At 44.0% G+C, this 21,987-nt stretch overlaps 1 protein-coding gene across 1 annotated transcript in view; it reads right to left on the bottom strand.

The window, feature by feature from the left end:
- Positions 1-21,987, bottom strand: part of UNC13C (unc-13 homolog C) — a 1,212,529-nt gene that overhangs the window by 252,515 nt on the left and 938,027 nt on the right. The window contains exons 26-27 of the mRNA XM_077263773.1: positions 14,895-14,983; positions 13,109-13,258 (exon numbers count right to left, since the gene is read on the bottom strand). Coding sequence (XP_077119888.1) covers positions 13,109-13,258; positions 14,895-14,983 — 239 coding nt within the window. The remainder of the gene's footprint in view (positions 1-13,108; positions 13,259-14,894; positions 14,984-21,987) is intronic.

The following is a 21,987-nucleotide window of genomic DNA, read 5'->3' as shown; positions in this document are numbered from 1 at the left end:
TGCACAAATCTGGCCTTTATGGAAGAGTGGCAAGAAGAAAGCCATTTCTCAAAGATATCCATAGAATGTGTCACTTAAAGTTTGCAACAAGCCACCTGGTAGACACCAAACATGTGGAAGAAGGTGGTCTGGTCAGATGAAACCAAAATTAAATTTTCAATTTTTTAAATCAACAATGGCAAACGATATGTTTGGCGTACAGGCAACACAGCTCATCACCATGAACACACCATCCCCACTGTCAAACATGGTAGTGGCAGCATCATGGTTTGGGCCTGCTTTTCTTCAGCAGGGACAGGGAAGATGGTTAACCCCTTCACCCCCGGAGCTTTTTCCGTTTTTCCGTTTTCGTTTTTCGCTACCCTCCTTCCCAGAGCCATAACTTTTTTATTTTTCCGTCAATTTGGCCATGTGAGGGCTTATTTTTTGCGGGACGAGTTGTACTTTTGAACGACATCATTGGTTTTAGCATGTCGTGTACTAGAAAACGGGAAAAAAATTCCAAGTGCAGTGAAATTGCAAAAAAAGTGCAATCCCACACTTGTTTTTTGCTTGCCTATTTTGCTAGGTTCACTAAATGCTAAAACTGACCTGCCATTATGATTCTCCAGGTCACTACGAGTTCATAGACACCTAACATGACTAGGTTATTTTTCACCTAAGTGGTGAAAAAAAATTCCAAACTTTGCAAAAAACAAAACAAAACAAAATTGCGCCATTTTCCGATACTCGTAGCGTCTCCATTTTTCGTGATCTGGGGTCAGGTGAGGGCTTATTTTTTGCGTGCCGAGCTGGCGTTTTTAATGATAGCATTTTGGTGTAGATACGTTCTTTTGATCGCCCGTTATTGCATTTTAATGCAATGTCGTGGCGACCAAAAAAACGTAAATCTGGCGTTTCGAATTTTTTTCTCATTACGCCATTTAGCGATCAGGTTAATGCTTTTTTTTAATTGATAGATCGGGCGATTCTGAACGCGGCGATACCAAATATGTGTAGGTTTTTGGTTTTTTTTATTGATTTATTTTGATTGGGGCGAAAGGGGGGTGATTTAAACTTTTATGTTTTTTTTTATTTTTTTCACATTTTTAAAAACTTTTTTTTTTTACTTTTGCCATGCTTCTATAGCCTCCATGGGAGGCTAGAAGCAGGCACAGCCCGATCGGCTCTGCTACATAACAGCGATCATCAGATCGCTGTTATGTAGCTAAAATGCAGGTGTGCTATGAGCGCCGACCACAGGGGGGCGCTCACAGCCACCGGCAATCAGTAACCATAGAGGTCTCAAGGACCTCTATGGTTACAATGGAGGAGCATCGCCGACCCCCGATCATGTGACAGGGGTCGGCGATGCGCTCATATCCGGCCGCACGGCCGGATGCGGTAGTTAAATGCCGCTGTCTGCGCTTGACAGCGGCATTTAACTAGTTAATAGCGGCGGGTGATCGCGATTTCACCCGCCGCTATTGCGCGCACATGTCAGCTGTAGAAAACAGCTGACATGTCGCGACTTTGATGTGCGCTCACCGCCGGAGCGCACATCAAAGCGGGGGTCCCGACATGTGACGTACTATACCGTCACATGTCGGGAAGGGGTTAAAATTGATGGGAAGATTGATGGAGCCAAATACAGGACCATTCTTGAAGAAAACCTGTTGGAGTCTGCAAAAAACCTGAGACTGGGACGGAGATTTGTCTTCCAACAAGACAGTGATCCCAAATATAAAGCAAAATCTACAATGGAATGGTTCACAAATAAACAAATCCAGGTGTTAGAATGGCCAAGTCAAAGTCCAGACCTCAATCCAATCGAAAATCTGTGGAAAGAGCTGAAAACTGCTGCTCACCAACGATCTCCATCAAACCTCACTGAGCTCGAGCTGTTTGCCAAGGTAGAATGGGCAAGAATTTCAGTCTCTCCATGTACAAAACTGATAGAGACATACCCCAAGCGACTTGCAGCTGTAATCGCAGCAAAAGTTGACGCAACAAAATATTAAGTTAAAGGGGCCGAATAACATTGCATGCCCCACTTTTCAGTTTGCCATTGTTGCCATTGTTGCCAAAAAATTTGATTTTGGTTTCATCTGACCAGACCACCTTCTTCCACATGTTTGGTGTGTCTACCAGGTGGCTTGTTGCAAACTTTAAACAACACATTCTATGGATATCTTTGAGAAATAGCTTTCTTCTTGCCACTCTTCCATAAAGGCCTGATTTGTGCAGTGTACGACTGATTGTTGTCCTATGGACAGACTGTCCCACCTCAGCTGCAGTTCATCCAGAGTGATCATGAGCCTCTTGGCTGCTTCTCTGATCAGTCTTCTCCTTGTTTGAGATGAAAGTTGAGAGGGACGGCCGGGTTTTGGTAAATTTGCAGTGGTATGATACTCCTTCCATTTCAACATGATCGCATGCACAGTGCTCCTTGGGATGTTTAAAGTTTTGGAAATCATTTTGTATCCAAATCCAGGTTTAAACTTCTCCACAACAGTATCACGGACCTGCCTGTTGTGTTCCTTGGTCTTCATGAAGCTCTCTGTGCTTCAAACAGAACCCAGAGACTATCACAGAGCAGGTGCATTTATATGGAGACTTGATTACACACAGGTGGATTATATTTATCATCATTAGGCATTTAGGACAACACTGGATCATTCAGAGATCTACAATGAACTTCTGGAGTGAGTTTGCTGCACTGAAAGTAAAGGGGCCAAATAATATTGCACGCCCCACTTTTCAGTTTTTGAATTTCTGCAAAAATTTAAAATAACCAATACATTTTGTTCAACTTCCCAATTGTGTTCCACTTGTTGTTGATTCTTCACCAAAAATTTACATTTGGTATCTTTATGTTTGAAGCATGACATGTGGGAATAGGTAGAAAAGTTCCAGGGGGCCAAATACTTTCACAAGGCACTGTACATATATCCTTTCATTTTAGAAATTGGCACTGTACCAGATATATACATATATCCTACGATTGTAGGGCTTGGCAATGTATGAGATTTATATATATATCTGCAACACCCGCTAGGGCCGTGGGGTACTCAGAACCGGGTCGGACGGCTCTTAAAGAGGTGGCAACGGCAGCAGTGACCTGGTCCGTTGCCCTGGGTGTGCAATGAAAGGGATGAGGGAAATGCTTGTAGGGGATTATTCGTGACACCACCTGTGGTGTTCGGCTAGAGATGGCCGACGCTGCTTAAGGTGACCACTGGAGCTGGTGGTGGTGCTGCAGCTGAGATGGTTTGACTCCCCACAGGTGGAGTGGGGCCCTAGGGCAATCAGAACAGTCTATGAGGGGTTGTGGATGTTGGGGTGCAAGAATAATTGGAGGACACAGGGACTGTACTTTCTTTACCTTTATTGTAGATGTAGTCCAGAGCACAGGTAACAGGCGGTATTAAAGATCCAGGTAGCCTGGAAGCAGATCAGAATTCCCCTAGCCAGGTGGGGTTGGAAGCCTCTTTACTGTGCTCCTCTCTAGGTTCCTGATGTTTGTAGTTCTCCTCAAGTCCCTCTGTCAGTCTGTCCACTTAGTGAAATGCTACCCACATGGCAGGCGGCTTGAGCCATTTCCAGGTGTCACTCCCTCGTGGTGACTCTGGGCTCTGGTATGCGGCTATGCCTTCGGGTGTCAGTTGTGGCCAGGAGACCTGCAATCTCCTGTACTCTGGATTTGGCTCTGGGACCTGTAGTTCCCACACAACCACAGACTCTGGTGTCCGCTCTGTTGCGCTCAATCCTGGGGTGAGCTCAGTCGCAGCTCCACTCCCAGGCTCTCCCCACATGCTTCCTCTCCCTTTACTGTCTCACACTCTGACTAACACTAACTAACTCTACCTCCAGACCAGAACTTATAGGGAAGTTCACAGGAAAACCGGGTTAGAGCTCCCCCTTCTGGTCTGGAGTGAGGAAAGGTGTGGCATGCTGACTGTATTACCTGCTAAGGGGATCCCTCTTGCGTCAAGGCATGGCATCACCCCCCTGAGGAAGGCAATGCCACTGTGGCAACCGGACTCCTGGGGTGCCACATATCCTAACATTGTAGAGATTGGTACTGTACAAGATATATACAGTGGGGCAAAAAAGTATTTAGTCATTCAGCAATAGTGCAAGTTCCACCACTTAAAAAGATGAGAGGCGTCTGTAATTTACATCATAGGTAGACCTCAAGTATGGGAGACAAACTGAGAAAAAAAAATCCAGAAAATCACATTGTCTGTTTTTTTATCATTTTATTTGCATATTATGGTGGAAAATAAGTATTTGGTCAGAAACAAAATTTCATCTCAATACTTTGTAATATATCCTTTGTTGGCAATGACAGAGGTCAAACGTTTTCTGTAAGTCTTCACAAGGTTGCCACACACTGTTGTTGGTATGTTGGCCCATTCCTCCATGCAGATCTCCTCTAGAGCAGTGATGTTTTTGGCTTTTCGCTTGGCAACACGGACTTTCAACTCCCTCCAAAGGTTTTCTATAGGGTTGAGATCTGGAGACTGGCTAGGCCACTCCAGGACCTTGAAATGCTTCTTACGAAGCCACTCCTTCGTTGCCCTGGCGGTGTGCTTTGGATCATTGTCATGTAGAAACACCCAGCCACGTTTCATCTTCAATGCCCTTGCTGATGGAAGGAGGTTTGCACTCAAAATCTCATGATACATGGCCCCATTCATTCTTTCATGTACCCGGATCAGTCGTCCTGGCCCCTTTGCAGAGAAACAGCCCCAAAGCATGATGTTTCCACCACCATGCTTTACAGTAGGTATGGTGTTTGATGGATGCAACTCAGTATTCTTTTTCCTCCAAACACGACAAGTTGTGTTTCTACCAAACAGTTCCAGTTTGGTTTCATCAGACCATAGGACATTCTCCCAAAACTCCTCTGGATCATCCAAATGCTCTCTAGCAAACTTCAGACGGGCCCGGACATGTACTGCCTTAAGCAGTGGGACACGTCTGGCACTGCAGGATCTGAGTCCATGGTGGCGTAGTGTGTTACTTATGGTAGGCCTTGTTACATTGGTCCCAGCTCTCTGCATTTCATTCACTAGGTCCCCCCGCGTGGTTATGGGATTTTTGCTCACCGTTCTTGTGATCATTCTGACCCCACGGGGTGGGATTTTGCGTGGAGCCCCAGATCGAGGGAGATTATCAGTGGTCTTGAATGTCTTCCATTTTCTAATTATTGCTCCCACTGTTGATTTCTTCACTCCAAGCTGGTTGGCTATTGCAGATTCAGTCTTCCCAGCCTGGTGCAGGGCTACAATTTTGTTTCTGGTGTCCTTTGACAGCTCTTTGGTCTTCACCATAGTGGAGTTTGGAGTCAGACTGTTTGAGGGTGTGCACAGGTGTCTTTTTATACTGATAAGTTTAAACAGGTGCCATTACTACAGGTAATGAGTGGAGGAAAGAGGAGACTCTTAAAGAAGAAGTTACAGGTCTGTGAGAGCCAGAAATCTTGATTGTTTGTTTCTGACCAAATACTTATTTTCCACCATAATATGCAAATAAAATGATAAAAAAACAGACAATGTGATTTTCTGGATTTTTTTTTCTCAGTTTGTCTCCCATAGTTGAGGTCTACCTATGATGTAAATTACAGACGCCTCTCATCTTTTTAAGTGGTGGAACTTGCACTATTGCTGAATGACTAAATACTTTTTTGCCCCACTGTACATGTATCCTACCATTGTAGGGATTGGTACTGTGCCAAATATATACATATTATTTTTATGATTCTTATTATTTACTAGATGGAGACCCAATGCTATTGCATGGGGAGGGTGGTAATGTCACAATGGGGGCAGGCTTTGCAATGTTGAGAATCTCTCCCCCCATGTGCTCTCCCATCTATCCACTCTCTCTGCATTTTTTTTGTCCCAGCGATGCTGTTGCTCTTCAAGAGTCTCATTTGCCCATTGTTGTCTTCGACATTGTGAATTTGCTGCTTTCCTTTTATTGTCACTGGTGTACTTTTTAGGAGGAGCCATGTTGGTGTTGATATTGGCTTTTGAAAGGGGTTTTCCCACAAACAAAAGTTCATTTTAAAAATTGTCTGTCTGACCATGCACAGAACATACCACAGCTCCTGGGCAGGGGAAGAAGCAAAAGACAATACTGGCATTACAGCAGGAGATCGCAGAGGATACATTTTATGAGGTAAAATATTGTTTAAAAACAGTCAGTAAAATATTTTACCTCACAAAATGAATCCTCTCTAACCCCCTGCTGTAATGTCAGTATTGTCTTTTGCTTTCTCCCCTGCCCAGGAGATGTGGTATGCTCTGTACACGATCAGACACAGACAATTTTTAAAATGAACTTTCGTTTGTGGGAAAACCCATTTAATGTGACTGACTTCCTCTGTTGGTAGACACGTCATGCATCTGCCGCCGGGATCAGCCAAATGATTCACTGTGCCTGTGCGGAATTCACGCAGGCGTAGTAAATTTGACCGCCGCTATCTTTGTGCAAACAGAAAGCAGCGGTCACATAAAAACTGCGCATGTGCTCCTCTTGTACAAAGAAGGTGGTGGTCAGTGAATCATTCGGCTGTTCCCGGTGGCAACGTGTTCACGATGGTGTTCCGCTGGTGATACCGCGCAAGAGACTGCATACAGCATATACAGTGTGTTTGTGTGTCTGTGTAACAACTCTGCCAGCATCACTGCATGGCATCCCATCCCCCACCTGCATTACACTCCAACTTACTCACTACTCCAGGCCATGCTGTGAGTTCTGTCTGCTGCCAGCTCCATGCTGTGTGCCTCATGTCTCCTGCTTGCTCTTTGCATTCTTCCTGGCTGTGTGCTTAGGGCGGCAGCCCCAGCACTTCCTGATTCTTGTAGTGTCAGTGTGTACCTTCCTAAGGTGTCCCCAGCCAATTGCCAAGAGGCCTCAAGTACTTAAGGCATTCCCACCCTTAGGGGAATGCCTGAGCAACTTACTTCCTCAGTGTCTTGCTGCTGAGGTGCCAGGCCCTGTCCTGCTATCACTCTTGTGTCAGCCACTCAAGGGGGCTTTGTACCCTGGCCTGTACCTGTGTCTCTTGTGTCAGCCACCCAGTGGGGCTTAGTACCCTGGTCCGAGTCCTTGTTCCTTGCCTTGTTTCATTCCGTGTCTGAACTTAGTCCTATTCCTGTGTCCGTTCGTATCCCTGTCAGTAGCCTGTCCTATTCCGCTGTGTTTTCCCTTGTGTTCACTCCTTCCTGCTCTGCCCTGTCCTGCTCTGTTGCTCACCTTGCAGCTCTATTCTCGCTCTGCGGCCCCACACTTTGCCCCACTCCCTGTGGCTCTGCTTTGCTCTTTTCTCCACACTCTGCAGATCTGCTCTCGCTCTGCGGCTCCGTGCTTTGCTCCACTCCCTGTGACTTTGCTCTGCTCTTTGCTCTGCACTCTGTGGCTCTGCTCTGCTTGCTCCGCTTCCTGTGGCTCTGCTCTGCACTATGCGGCTTTGTTATGCTCTCGGCTCCGCACTCTGCGACCTTGCTCTACTCTTTGCTCCGCACTCTGTGGCACTGCTCTGCTCTTTGGTCCGCACTCTGCGGCTTTGTGCTTTGCTCCGCTCCCTGTGACTTTGTTCTGCTGTTTGCTCCACACTCTGTGGCTCTGCTCTTTGCTCTGCACTCTGCGGCTTTGTTCTGCTCTTGGTTCAGCACTCTGCGGCTCTGCTTAACTCTTTGCTATGCACCCTGCGGCTCTGCTCAGCTCTTTGCTCCGCATCCTACGGCTCTGCTCAGCTCTTTTCTCCGCATCCTGTGGCTCTGCTCAGCTCTTTGCTCCACACCCTGCAGCTCTGCTCAGCTCTTTGCTCCGCACCATGCGGCTCTGCTCAGCTCTTTGTTCTTCCAGTCTGAACATGTTTACATGTTTTTACTTGTTCCCGTATACCACTCATACTTGTCCGTGTTCCTGTCCTCCCTGAATCAGTTTCTGCTCCCACAGTCTGATCAGGTCCCTACCTGTTCTCATATATCATTCACACCTGCCTTCCAGGGCAGTCTGGTTTGTGGCACAGTGGGGCCAAATCCCTATGCTCACGTCACCCAGTCAAGGTGCGAGCGTGACAGTGTGTGTGTGTGTTGTGTACAACATATACAATGTGTGTTTGTGTGCGTGTGTGGTGCGTATGGCTTATACAGTGGACCCTGCTCGCAAGGGCTCACAATCTAGAAAGCATGGGTAAGGATCAGAGGCATAGCTAGGGTTTCAACTTAGGGGGGGGGGGGGGGGCAAAACATCTGAGTGGGCCCCTAACCAGTTAACCCTGATTACTGTTACGGTTGCGCACTCTAATTGTGAATATAGTGGAAACTCAGAATATGACCGCTCTGTTATTGAAAATAAATCTATATACAAAAACGAACATTGATTTTACCGCCATATTGTGACCATATGCAACTTTGATGGTTGCAATACTCTGAGTGCCCCTATAACAATACAGTAATGCTTAAGTGCCCACTTTACATTTAATAATGTCCCCTAAGTTCCCTCATGTACAGCTCCATTATACACAGTATGTTGAGCTCAAATCTTCCATATACACAGTATAAGGCCCCCACAGCTCCCCTATACACAGTATGATGATTCTATAACTCCCCGATACACCGTATGATGTTCTCACTGCTCCTCTTTACACAGTATAATGCTGACAGAGCTCCACTATAGAAAGTATAATGCCCCCCAGAGCTCCCCTATATACAGTGTAATGGGCCAACAGCTCCCATATGCACAATATGCCTTCACAGTTCCCTATACACAGTATGGTGGGTCCACAGCTCCCTTATAAACAGTATGATGGGCCTGCAGCTTCTGTCAAACAGTATGATGTCCCTCAGTTCCCCTATACACAGTATGAGGGGGCCACAGCTTCCTTATACACAGTATGATGGGCCCGCAGCTCCCTTATCACAGTATGATGAGCCCACAGCTCCCTTACCACAGTATGATGGGCCCGCAGCTCCCTTATACACAGTATGATGAGCCCCCAGCTCCATTACACACAGTATGATGGGCCCGCAGCTCCCTTATACACAGTATGATGGGGCCCGCAGCTCCCTTATACACAGTATGATGGGCCCGCAGCTCCCTTATACACAGTATGATGGGCCCGCAGCTCCCTTATACACAGTATGATGGGCCCGCAGCTCCCTTATACACAGTATGATGGGCCCGCAGCTCCCTTATACACAGTATGATGGGCCCGCAGCTCCCTTATACACAGTATGATGGGCCCGCAGCTCCCTTATACACAGTATGATGGGCCCGCAGCTCCCTTATACACAGTATGATGGGCCCGCAACTCCCTTATACACAGTATGATGGGCCCACAGCTCCCTTATACACAGTATGATGAACCCGCAGCTCCCTTATACACAGTATGATGGGCCCGCAGCTCCCTTATACACAGTATGATGGGCCCGCAGCTCCCTTATACACAGTATGATGGGCCCGCAGCTCCCTTATACACAGTATGATGGGCCCGCAGCTCCCTTATACACAGTATGATGGGCCCGCAGCTCCCTTATACACAGTATGATGGGCCCGCAGCTCCCTGTCATGATTTGGCAGTCTGCAGTCACATAAAGTGACTGCAGACATTTATTCCAAGCCTTTATCAACTTTATAGTAATACATTTGTTATTATTAAATTATTAAAGCATCACTCTAGCAGGTTTTTTTTTCCACCACTGGAGTGGTGTTTTAAGCGCAAGTCCCCTGCCCTGGTCATTTACTCATCCTCCGGCGTATTCACTATTTTGTGGCACTGCTGCAGTCCCACGGCTCAAACTTGTGAGCGCAGCTTCTGACTGGCCAGAAGTGAGAAGCTATGTCACAAGCGCTCAATGTAAGACTATGAGGCTATGTGACCATGTTGCGGATTCGTGTGTGGAGTTTTCCGCACCGTTTATGCAAAATCCACAGGTAAAATGTGCTGTGTTTTATCTGTGTATTTACTGTGGATTTCGCCTGCGTTTTTACACCTGCGGATTCCTATTATAGAGCAGGTGTAAAACGCTGCGGAATCCGCACAAAGAATTGACATGCTGTGAAAAATACAACGCAGCGTTTCCGTGCGGTATTTTCCGCACCATGTGCACTGCGGATTTGGTTTTCTATAGGTTTACATGGTACTGTACACCGCATGAAAAACAGCTGTGAATCCTCACCATGTGCACATAGCCTGAGAGTGAGAAAGAGGCCAGAACGAGGCTCCCATAGACTCACACTGATTAGTGACCTCTGCGCTGCTCCATGAAACACTGGAGTAGCGGACAGGCCACAAACTGCAGGAGCTGAGGGGAGACAAAAACAGATGAAGACGCCAGAAGGTGAGTATCAGACAGGGGCAGGGGATGTGGATTTTCAGCACCGCTCCAGCAGTGAAATAAAAAAAAATGCTGGAGTGGTGCTGTAAATGTGATGCAGCTCTTGTTTACTGTATGGGGGCTTCGTATACTAATACTCACAAAGACCCAGGTGGTACGTATCAAAAGCCCCCTACCATCCCCCCATCTCCAGCCTCCCCAGACAGCAAATATTACATGATGGATCACATATAATATTGCAGCGCCCCAGAGTCCTGGTCGTTGCAGTACTGTGGCTCCGCCACTATGGGGAGCTACGGAGCGTCTGATGGCACTGAAGGAGTTCATCGGATCAGGTATCACAGACACCAATACATTTCACAGTCGGGCCTCCGGGGGGAGCTAAGGGTTCTATTCACTAGGCCACTCCCCACCATAGTGGGTAAACTGGGGGTCAGGCAGGAAGTTAGATCAGAAAGCTGACTGGGTTGGAACCAGGCAACACCTTGTGGCAGAGGGTGTTGTGGGGGAAGATACAGTAGGGTCTCTGTCAGGGGTGGGATCCTGACAGAGGCTTGGCAACTTGAACGAACGTAACGGGACCGTGCATGCTCAGGATAGCGGCGGTGCCCAAGGAAGGATTAGAAGCGAGATAGATTGTGCTGAGTGAGAAACGAGATCACGCAAAAGGAGAAATACCAGTAGGAGTCGTGCTGTAAGACCGAAGCAACATCCTACTGAGGCGCACTACCGGTGGCCGGAACGCCGAGGGAGTATCACAACATTCAGCTTCAAGCAATACTCCAAACAGCGGCAGGACAGTCAGTCTAAGGCGGGCTGTCTAACTTAAATCACCTATGCAGTCTTGGGGGGCAACTTGTGGAGAGGGGCGACTCTAGGGTCCCGGAAGAGCTCCGAGCCTACCCGTCAAACGGGTGCCGTCCCAACCAGAACACCAGGGAGGGACAGAGGATTAGCAGAACATCATCTAATCGAGTTGTGAGGGAACTTAAGAAACAGACACAACAGTTGTGGGGACTTTCTGTAAGCACAGCAGGGAAGGACCACAACACATAGCGCTAGAAGGAAGGCACAGATTTCCACCTGCTAAGAGAACTCTGGAGGTGCCATTGGGCCGGCCGGACTTGCGCAGCCTGGTTATCCGGATTCCGGACTGAGGACCCAGAGATCTTCAGTAAAGAGGTAAAGAGACTGCAACCTGGTGTCCTCGTTATTTACTGCACCGCACCACTACAGCACCACTACCATCATTTATCATCATCTACCCACATCTATCACTGTACGCCCCTCGGCAGGGTCACGGACCGGGCCTAGCCACCGTGACAACCCCAGAGCAGAGACTCACAGGCCCGGTACCGGGTACCCCTTGGCCCTGTGGCAGTGGGGGGGGCGCTACAATATCATAACAAAACATTATAATATTCAGCCCCCAGTGACCTGTCCCCCCTCCCCCACTTCAGCCCCAATACCCCCATCTACTCACATCCACCCCCTCAGTGTTCTGTCTCCCCTCACCCACCTTCAGCCCCCACAACACCCCCATGGTCTCACATTTACCCCCCAGTGCCCTGTCTCCCCTCCCCCACTTTAGTACCCAATACCCCCATCATCTCACATCCACCCCCTCAGTACCCTGTCCCCCTCACCCACTTTCAGCGCCCACAATACCCCAATGGTCTCACATTCACATCACAGTGACATACCTGAATCTAATAAACCTAATAAGTTCCATCCCCACTTACTGATAAAAGTTTGCAGGCAGGACCAGGAAGTGTCTAGGTGAAATGCAAGATGTGGGCACTAGGACCCAGCATGCCTGAGCCAAGCCCAGCGTGCACAGAGTGAAGAAGAAAACTGCAGCCGGAGAAAAGCTTCATGATCAGGTCAGAAGGGCAGCACCATTCACTGCAGGAGGGAAACTGCAGCCGGCCATCGTGCTAGCAGCCTGCAGAGTCTTCCTCAGATGGGATGCTCTGCTCCTATGCTGTGTTCTGCCTCCTCACAGTAGTGGCCCTGGCTCCCGGTGGGCCCCTTCATGTGACAGGGCCCGGGGCGATGGCCCCCTCAGCCCCCCCCAGTAGCTACGCTACTGGTAAGGATACAGTAGGTGAGGGTAGAGCTGATCGTGCAGCAGTTTGGTGGATCAGTGGTTATTGCATTTTGGAGGCTTTTCGGAAGAAGTAGGTCTTCAGGTTCTTATACATATATCCTATCATTGTAGGGATTTGCACTGTACCAGATATATACATATATCCTACCATTGTAGGGATTGGTGCTGTACCAGATATATACACATATAATACCCTTTTAGGGTTTGGTACTGTACAAGATGCTCCTCCACCAGCAGCCATTGAATAGAGAGAAGTGCTGGTCAGTGTGTGAGGGAAGCTGCACTAAGAAGAGAAAGTGGCCTAGCTCTTTACCTGTCAATGAGCTCGCTCTGACATCTAACAGGTTAGGTGTAACTCTCTTATCTGCCTTTTTTCTGAGCTCCTCAGCTTACTTGTGACCACAGACTACATAAAAGTGCAGGGCAACAAAGAGACTGTAAAAGTCTATCAGTGCAAAATTCGTAATGAAATCCAAATGCAAAAAATTATTTTTAGCCCCCCAAAAATGCATGTATGTAATTAAAAAAATAGTTATCACCAAAATTAGCCAACCCCTTTGAAGCCCTTTATTAAAGAATTTATAAGGGCATTCCACTTGGTTGAGGCACCAGACTTAAATATCATTCAACTGGACACCAACAACAGACATTTAATACTAACGTTTTATCTAGAAAATCCATCAATGGCCGCAATACGATTTCAGCATCCATGGCAGCATTGTTTCTGTTTGTGGATACATTTCCATTGCTTCGCATCTGATTTAATTCCACACTCATTTGTCTCACACAGTCTTCAATTATGTTCTGAAAACTAGAAACACAAGAAAGTTGTATTAAGTTTTTAGCCTTTCTTTCTCTTTCCGCCAATTCATTTACGTTGTCATCCACTATAATGAAGCGCATCGTTGCAAGAACAATTCAACACAGTCTGTGCTTTCCGTTGTCTGCTCACCCCAACTGCTGTATATCTTATCAGAGTCACCTCACTTTTTACCTACTGCCTTCTTTTTTACATTTTGATCTCTTCTGTTTTTGTATTTTATGTGTCTATAAGATGCTAAAGAGAACCCAACATAATAGAAATCTCATTTATGCCCGTATTTCTTATTTTTCATTATTTAACTTATTCAAGATCATGCTGTGTAGTTTTTTTATTGCCATTGAAGAGGCATTGTGAAATCAAGACCACCAGACGTTGTACACACTACAACTAGGCTGATTCAAAGACAAAAAAGGGATTAGGAGCCAAATTATCCATGACTGTGAGCATATAACGGAAGCCCTCCCCCAAAGCCAAGTATATGGGGAGGTCTCATGGGAACACAGACCCTTACATTTGTAGTTTATTATCTGTCTAGGTTTAATGTATATTTGTTTTATATATGGCTTCTAGTACATTCTTTTAGGGTCAAGAGGTCACTGGGTAAAGCTGTGGTCACAGGAGCTGGATATTTCTGTTTTTTTTTCTTGTTCTGCTTGGTGCTCTTTTTTCAGTCTTCCCATTGGTCAGCTGGTAAAAAAACGGGAAGATTTTATCTATAAATATACAAGTTTTCTCCAGTTTCCCTCATTATCGTTTCATAAAGAAAAGAATATTCCACCCGCCCTCCCTTTTTGTGTTATGTATCTTTCCCTGTCGTGGTTGTCTATTTGAGGGTAAAATAGCCCAAATATTGGGTGGATTGGTTCGGTTATATGTTATTTGGTTATTGGTAATATTTTAATTTATTAAATTCATGGTATTTTATTAATTTATGAAATTCATGTCACCCTGAATAAACACCACGGCCATTGATTTCCAAGTAAGGCTATGTGTTTTTATTTTAGTTATTAATGGGTTTTGTGTTACCATGTCAATTTTGTTCTGATCATAACCATCGCAAAGCATTTAAATCTTGAAACAAAATTGTTATGTATTTTAAATCCACACAGTTTTACAGTAGTATAGATGTAGAAGCTAAATCTGAGAATTACGTTCTGTCATAATATATGGGAATGGATGAGGCTACAAATAAAAATGGCTAAAGCTCAACGTATGTTCTACTGCAGTTATGTTGAAAAATAGACAAGCCAATGTGGCAGTTGAATAAAGGCTTCTGTCATGTCCTAGATTTTTAAGGGCCTAGATTATACCTGATTAAAATTGAAAAGGGACAACATAGCAGAACATATGACACTGACTTTAATAAATGAAATGCCAGGATTTTTTCTTTCTTTGAATCTCAGTATAATAATGTAAAAGGTGCCAAAAACAACAGAAACCTGATAAAACTGTGGCCAACTAATGCTAACTTATGGCATGTATCACTAAGAAAATTTACCTGAATTTAATAAAAATATTATATGAAAAAAAAATGTTTTTACAGAAAAACAATGGAGCAGAGCGAGGTGCCTAAACAGAACCTACAGTAAACAGCGCAAGCACTGAACACAATGATCATAATTACCTTACTCCAAATGTGCAGCTAAGCTCATCCAACACAGCGCTAAGCTTCATTTGGAGTTCTTTAAGCATTATACTGGCATCCGGATCCAGCTGCAGAGAGAAACATGGAAGTGACAAAATTGTTTAGTCAGAACTCAGAACTCACCGAGACTCTTATTTTACACCTTCCAAGATACTTCTTTTTTTTATTTTTTTATTTTTTTTCACTCTGGAAGACTTCTTTTTGCCATCTGTCATCTGATGAATATTTTTTAAGGTGAGACTGGTATGTTTATCCAAGGATAGGTTTTACCGGTGTGAATGATGAAGATATATCAAACAAACTTTGAAGGTGACACATAAGAAGGTAGCCCCTTTCTTGCTGAGCACCATACCAAGTTGTTGCTCATTCCTTGTAGATACATAGTATGCCATATTTCCATTATGGATAATTAATTCATCTATAAGGGTACATGTTAATCCCATGGTGAGCCACTGTGCCAGGAATGGGCCAACGGCCCTCCATAGAACTACCCAAGCAATGTTCAGTTCAATGTCCTATATACCAACAGAGGCAACACACAGCATCTCCAGCTTATATGTCCATATAATAAAGTTGATAGCTTATGTAAACCCCCGCCTAGTTTCTTTTTTATTAGACTGCACAGGCATCATCTAGCAGAGATGACATCTAGGAGCAAAAGCAAGCTACCCATTTACCATGACCCACCACTATAGAGCTTATCGACAATCATCTTGCAGCTTCTTGCTGTGTATTGTGTGAACACGTACGGCAAGCTCACAGAATTTACTGGCCTTATAGTCCAAGGTTAGAGCCAGGCATTAGGTTTTACAGTGGACCCTCGGTATGTATTTTACTTGTGGCCCCTAGGCATCCAATCTAACAATGTAATCACTATCTAGCCCTCACCCTGGTGTAAGTAATCCATTGCCAAAAAATAAAGTCACTGAATTTAAAAAAAAATGAAACCAATATTCAAAAAACTAAAATGGAATAAAGCTACAAACATACAGATAGGGAATAGTGTAATCAAACATGACTAATAAAATGGAATAAATAGAACATTTGTATGTAATTGGACATTTTTTGCCTAAGGCTTTAGGTACAGTAATTTGAGTTTTTCCTTTAACGACACGAGTTAAAAATCGGAAACCACTTATTGCACCGAGCACCCATGATTATTGTCACTGGCCTAAAGTATAGCTGTTAATTAACAAGAATTAATCAGTACCCCTCTGATTATAGGTGCTCCATTAATTAAAAAGGGCTGGCAATGAAATAACACGCAGCATCGCTTACTGGATGTTAATAGTGCGGTTCAATTGATTTTTGGTGCAAAGTTAATGTGAACGATCCCATTGTTAACTAGGTAATAACTAGCAGACATGTATTGACAGTGTTCTACTGCATGCAAAAAATCATGCTCAGGATTTTTTTTGTTTTTAGCAGTTTGCTATAAACGTTCAGCGTACAAACATGTATTATTTGCACAAAATCAGTACTTTGGACCTTTAACAATTTATGGCTATGTATGTAAAATCAATTTGCTCTGAACATCGACCCACTGAGTTTCATCACAATTGTTTTGTATCACTTAATTTCTCCTTCAGTTGTCTTGCCGAGAACAAATGCAGAGTACCTCCAGTACAGCTCCAAAAGTTGTACCGGATGTTGTTAGGTGGCCCTTCTAAAATAAAAAAAGGATTGTCCAAAGACTGATGTGAGTAATGACTGTAATCTGTACAGCATTTTGAAATATGTTGGTATTATATAAGCGACAGGACGTAAACTTGTTTAAGGACTAGAGAAAAAGTCAAAGATTTACTGTAAGACAGTAATTTACAGCTGTCGTTTGAAGTAATTTACAGTATTTATGTATTACTTAGCACTATCTAAGCGCAAGACTCTAATAAAATCCATTTTCTTTCCCAATTTTATATGCCCTAAACTGGAACTCCATTTGGAATGTTAAAACACAATTTGCTAGTTCCCTTGAATGTTAAAAAGCTCTGTGGCTGCTGTAGTATTCATAGACTTTTAGATGTTTATTGCTATTCAAGGTAGATTACAACCCCAGTCCCATATGCCATATAAACCTTAGGTTATACCTTGGAAAATTGCCAGTTAAAAGCTCTTATGGGACTCTACAGGAACTGTTGATTTGTGTCTGTTGACCCGTGTCTCGGTAACTATTTATATTGTAGAAGCAATGAAAAGTAGCTTTGCAGCCCATGGTGAGCCTGGATACTGTAAATCTCCCAGATAGGATAACTAGCATTATTTTTATGGTTTGTAATATTTTTCAATATTTTATTAGCCAAACTGTGAGTTGGCATTTGACCCAATATCCTTTCTTTATTAGCAATATTTCAACATAATGAGATCTCACAGTTCTCATCGATGAAATACATATACTTATGTGCATATATAATGGTAGAAAGTAAACTTTTTTATCTCGCAGAAAAATGTCTTTGTTATAAATGTCATTTATTCTGCGGGAAAAAATCTACTGTGCAATTACACTGTTAAACGGCTTGGTGAGTTGTTATTATGTTCCCGGCTTCCAATTATATCTACAGACTAAAATGACCAAAACGGGCTTATTCTTTGTGTTTGAACACAAACATTGATCTAATTCAACTAGTAAGTACAATTATGTGAATATTTTAATAGGTTTAACTGAAGGTAAAAATTATCAAAAGCCATACAATATATCAGGAGAAAGCATAAGGCTTTTGTAAAATCTGTATGATGTACGCAAACAAAGCTTACTTACTCAAATTAGGTGTATAAAGCTGGAAGGACTAGCAATGAAGTAAAAAGCATGTAATCACCACTAAACACTGTTTTACACTTTACAAGAACAACTAAAGCCATGATTAGATCGCATTGTAATCTTCAGACTTTACACGTGCGGCGCCGATTCTTTGGAATGCACTACCTAGGTTAATACAATTAATCCCCAATCCCCACAGTTTTAAGCGTGCACTAAAAACTCATTTGTTCAGATTGGCCTACCGCCTCAACGCATTAACCTAATTATCCCTGTGTGGCCTATTAATAAAAAACAACAACATAATCACGTTCCTCCATCATGTTCTCATACACTTTATGCAGTTAATAGCCTCTGTGTCTGTACTGTTACATACTTAGGCAGTTAACTGGTTCATGCAGCTTTACATGAACACCCGAGCCTTACACTATGGCTGGTCCAAATAACTAAAGCAATTGTTACCATCCACCTCTTGTGTCTCCCCTTTTCCTCATAGATTGTAAGCTTGCGAGCAGCAGGGCCCTCATTCCTCCTGGTATCTGTTTTGAACTGTGATTTCTGTTATGCTGTAATGTCTGTTGTCTGTATAAGTCCCCTCTATAAGTTGTAAAGCGCTGCGGAATATGTTGGCGCTATATAAATAAAATTATTATTATTATTATTATTATTCATTCACTGCATATACTGGGAAAAGCACCCAAAGTACACAATAAATGGAGGCAGCGATGGATTACTAATAGTGGTGAGCGAATATACTCGTTACTAGGGTTGAGCGAAACGGGTCGATCATTTTCAATAGTCGCCGACTTTTGGCTAAGTCGGCGTCTCATGAAACCCGATCCGACCCCTGTGCTTGTCGGCCATGCGGTACGCGACTTTCGCGCCAAAGTCGCGTTTCAATGACGCGAAAAGCGCCATTTCTCAGCCAATGAAGGTGAACGCAGAGTGTGGGCAGCGTGATGACATAGATCCTGGTCCCCACCATCTTAGAGAAGGGCATTGCAGTGATTGGCTTGCTGTCTGCGGCGTCACAGGGGCTATAAAGGGGCGTTCCCGCCGACCGCCATCTTACTGCTGCTGATCTGAGCTTAGGGACAGGTTGCTGCCGCTTCGTCAGAAGCAGGGAGAGCGTTAGGCAGGGTCCACTAACCACCAAACCGCTTGTGCTGCAGCGATTTGCACTGTCCAACACCACCTTCGGTGTGCAGGGACTGTGGAAGCTATTTTTTTTTTTTTTTCCCCTCAGCGCTGTAGCTCATTGGGCTGCCCTAGAAGGCTCCGTGATAGCTGTATTGCTGTGTGTATGCCACTGTGCAAACCAACTGCTTTTTTCAAAGCACATATCCTCTTGTTCCTTCCTTTCTGCACAGCTATCTTTTTTGTTTGTCCACACTTTTTATTTAATTTGTGCATCAGTCCACTCCTATTGCTGCCTGCCATACCTGGCTTAGATTACTGCAGGGAGATAGTAATTGTAGGACAGTCCCTGTTTTTTTTTTGTTTTTTTTGTGGGAGATTAAGATTGGCATTTCTGCTACAGTGCCATCCCTGTGTGTGCCATCTCTCACTGAGTGGGCCATAGAAAGCCTATTTATTTTTTCCGTGATTTGTGTTCTAAATTCTACCTCAACACAAAAACACTACATCAATCAGTGGGAGAAAAATATTGGCCTCAGTCAGGGCTTGTGTGTCACTGCTGTGTGTGCTATCTCTCATTCAGTGGGCTATAGCAAGACTATTTATTTTTTTTTTTTTTTAAATATTATTTGGTTTCTAAAGTCTCCCTGAAAAAAAAAAAAAAACCTAAAAAAACAGTGGGAGAGTAATATTGCCCTTTCAGCTTGTGTGCCAGTCTTGACTCCTGGGTGTGCCACCTCTCTCTCTCATTCAGTGGGCCATAGAAAGGCTATTTTTTTTTTTGGTTTTTTTAATATTATTTGGTTTCTAAAGTCTCCCTGAAAAAAAAAACAAAACATAAAAAAACAGTGGGAGAGTAATATTGCCCTTTCAGCTTGTGTGCCAGTCTTGACTCCTGGGTGTGCCACCTCTCTCCCTCTCATTCAGTGGGCCATAGAAAGCCTATTTATTTTTTTTAAAAAATATTATTGGGTTTCTAAAGTCTCCCTTAAAAAACAAAAAATACATAAAAAAACAGTGGGAGAGTAATATTGCCCTTTCAGCTTGTGTGCCAGTCTTGACTCCTGGGTGTGCCACCTCTCTCTCTCATTCAGTGGGCCATAGAAAGCCTTTTTTTTTTTTTTTTTTTTTTAAATATTATTGGGTTTCTAAAGTCTCCCTTAAAAAACAAAAAATACATAAAAAAACAGTGGGAGAGTAATATTGCCCTTTCAGCTTGTGTGCCAGTCTTGACTCCTGGGTGTGCCACCTCTCTCCCTCTCATTCAGTGGGCCATAGAAAGCCTATTTATTTTTTTTTTTAAATATTATTGGGTTTCTAAAGTCTCCCTTAAAAAACAAAAAATACATAAAAAAACAGTGGGAGAGTAATATTGCCCTTTCAGCTTGTGTGCCAGTCTTGACTCCTGGGTGTGCCACCTCTCTCCCTCTCATTCAGTGGGCCATAGAAAGCCTATTTATTTTTTTTTTTAAATATTATTGGGTTTCTAAAGTCTCCCTTAAAAAACAAAAAATACATAAAAAAACAGTGGGAGAGTAATATTGCCCTTTCAGCTTGTGTGCCAGTCTTGACTCCTGGGTGTGCCACCTCTCTCCCTCTCATTCAGTGGGTCATAGAAAGCCTATTTATTTTTTTAAAAAAATATTATTGGGTTTCTAAAGTCTCCCTTAAAAAACAAAAAAAAACATAAAAAAACAGTGGGAGAGTAATATTGCCCTTTCAGCTTGTGTGCCAGTCTTGACTCCTGGGTGTGCCACCTCTCTCCCTCTCATTCAGTGGGCCATAGAAAGCCTATTTATTTTTTTTTTTAAATATTATTGGGTTTCTAAAGTCTCCCTTAAAAAACAAAAAATACAATAAAAAACAGTGGGAGAGTAATATTGCCCTTTCAGCTTGTGTGCCAGTCTTGACTCCTGGGTGTGCCACCTCTCTCCCTCTCATTCAGTGGGCCATAGAAAGCCTATTTATTTTTTTTTTTAAATATTATTGGGTTTCTAAAGTCTCCCTTAAAAAACAAAAAATACATAAAAAAACAGTGGGAGAGTAATATTGCCCTTTCAGCTTGTGCGCCAGTCTTGACTCCTGGGTGTGCCACCTCTCTCTCTCTAATTGTGGGCCATAGAAAGCCTTTTTTTTTTTTTTTTTTTTTAATATTATTTGGTTTCTAAAGTCTCCCTGAGAAAAAAAAATAAATAAATTAGGTGGGAGATTAATATTGACATTAGTGCTTGAGTGACAGTCCTGCGTGTGTGTCATCTCTGTGATTTTGTGCCACAGAAAACAGAGTGTGTAACATTGTGCCTGATTTTCCTTGTGGTCTCACCAACCTGTTAAGGGATATTGAAATCATACTGAAGTTATAGCTCACCGTGTAAGTTGTTTGACAGCAACAAATAAAGTTACTTTGGTTAAGATTTTAAAACAATGAGGAAGTCTGGTGCAAGAGGTCGTCGTGGGCGTTCATTGTCAGCTGGTAATGATGGTAGTGGTAGTGGAGCATCAGGTGGTCGTGGGGATAAAAATATTCCACCTAAGTCTGGAGCTGTGGAGCCAGTTTCGTCGTCAGGCAACACAAGGCCTCGAACGCTCTCTTTTCTGGGAGTAGGAAAACCGCTTTTAAAGGCGGAGCAGCAACAGAAAGTTTTGGCTTACATTGCAGACTCAGCCTCTAGCTCTTTTGCCTCCTCTTCCGAAACTGGTAAATGTAAAAGCAGCGCGTCGCTTGTGGATGTTCACGGTCAGGGACAAGTCGCTTCCTTGTCCTCCTCAGCAAAAACTACAACAAGAGAGAAGGATGCAGCAGGCGACACAACGGGTCACTCCATGGAGCTCTTTACACATACCGTCCCTGGCTTAGAAAGTGAAACATTTAACAGGCCATGCCCATTACAAGTATATTCTGACATGGAGTGCACTGATGCACAGCCACAGCCAGAGTACTATGCTGCTCCTTTGACTCAGACCACCACATTGCCCTCTCAGGGTACAGATCCACAATCAGACCCTGATGAGACTATGTTGCCCCGCCACGAACGCTATACCACCGACCGACACAGTGACACAGACGAAGTTGCACATGAGCTCGAAGAGGAGGTAATAGATGACCCAGTTATTGACCCCGATTGGCAGCCATTGGGGGAACAGGGTGCAGGCGGCAGTAGTTCAGAAGCGGAGGTGGAGGAG

This window comes from Ranitomeya variabilis, chromosome 5 (assembly GCF_051348905.1).
Source record: "Ranitomeya variabilis isolate aRanVar5 chromosome 5, aRanVar5.hap1, whole genome shotgun sequence".
NCBI classification, from domain to species: Eukaryota; Metazoa; Chordata; class Amphibia; order Anura; family Dendrobatidae; genus Ranitomeya; species Ranitomeya variabilis.
Note: the sequence above shows the minus strand (reverse complement) of the source record. Positions and strands in the feature narration are given on the sequence as shown.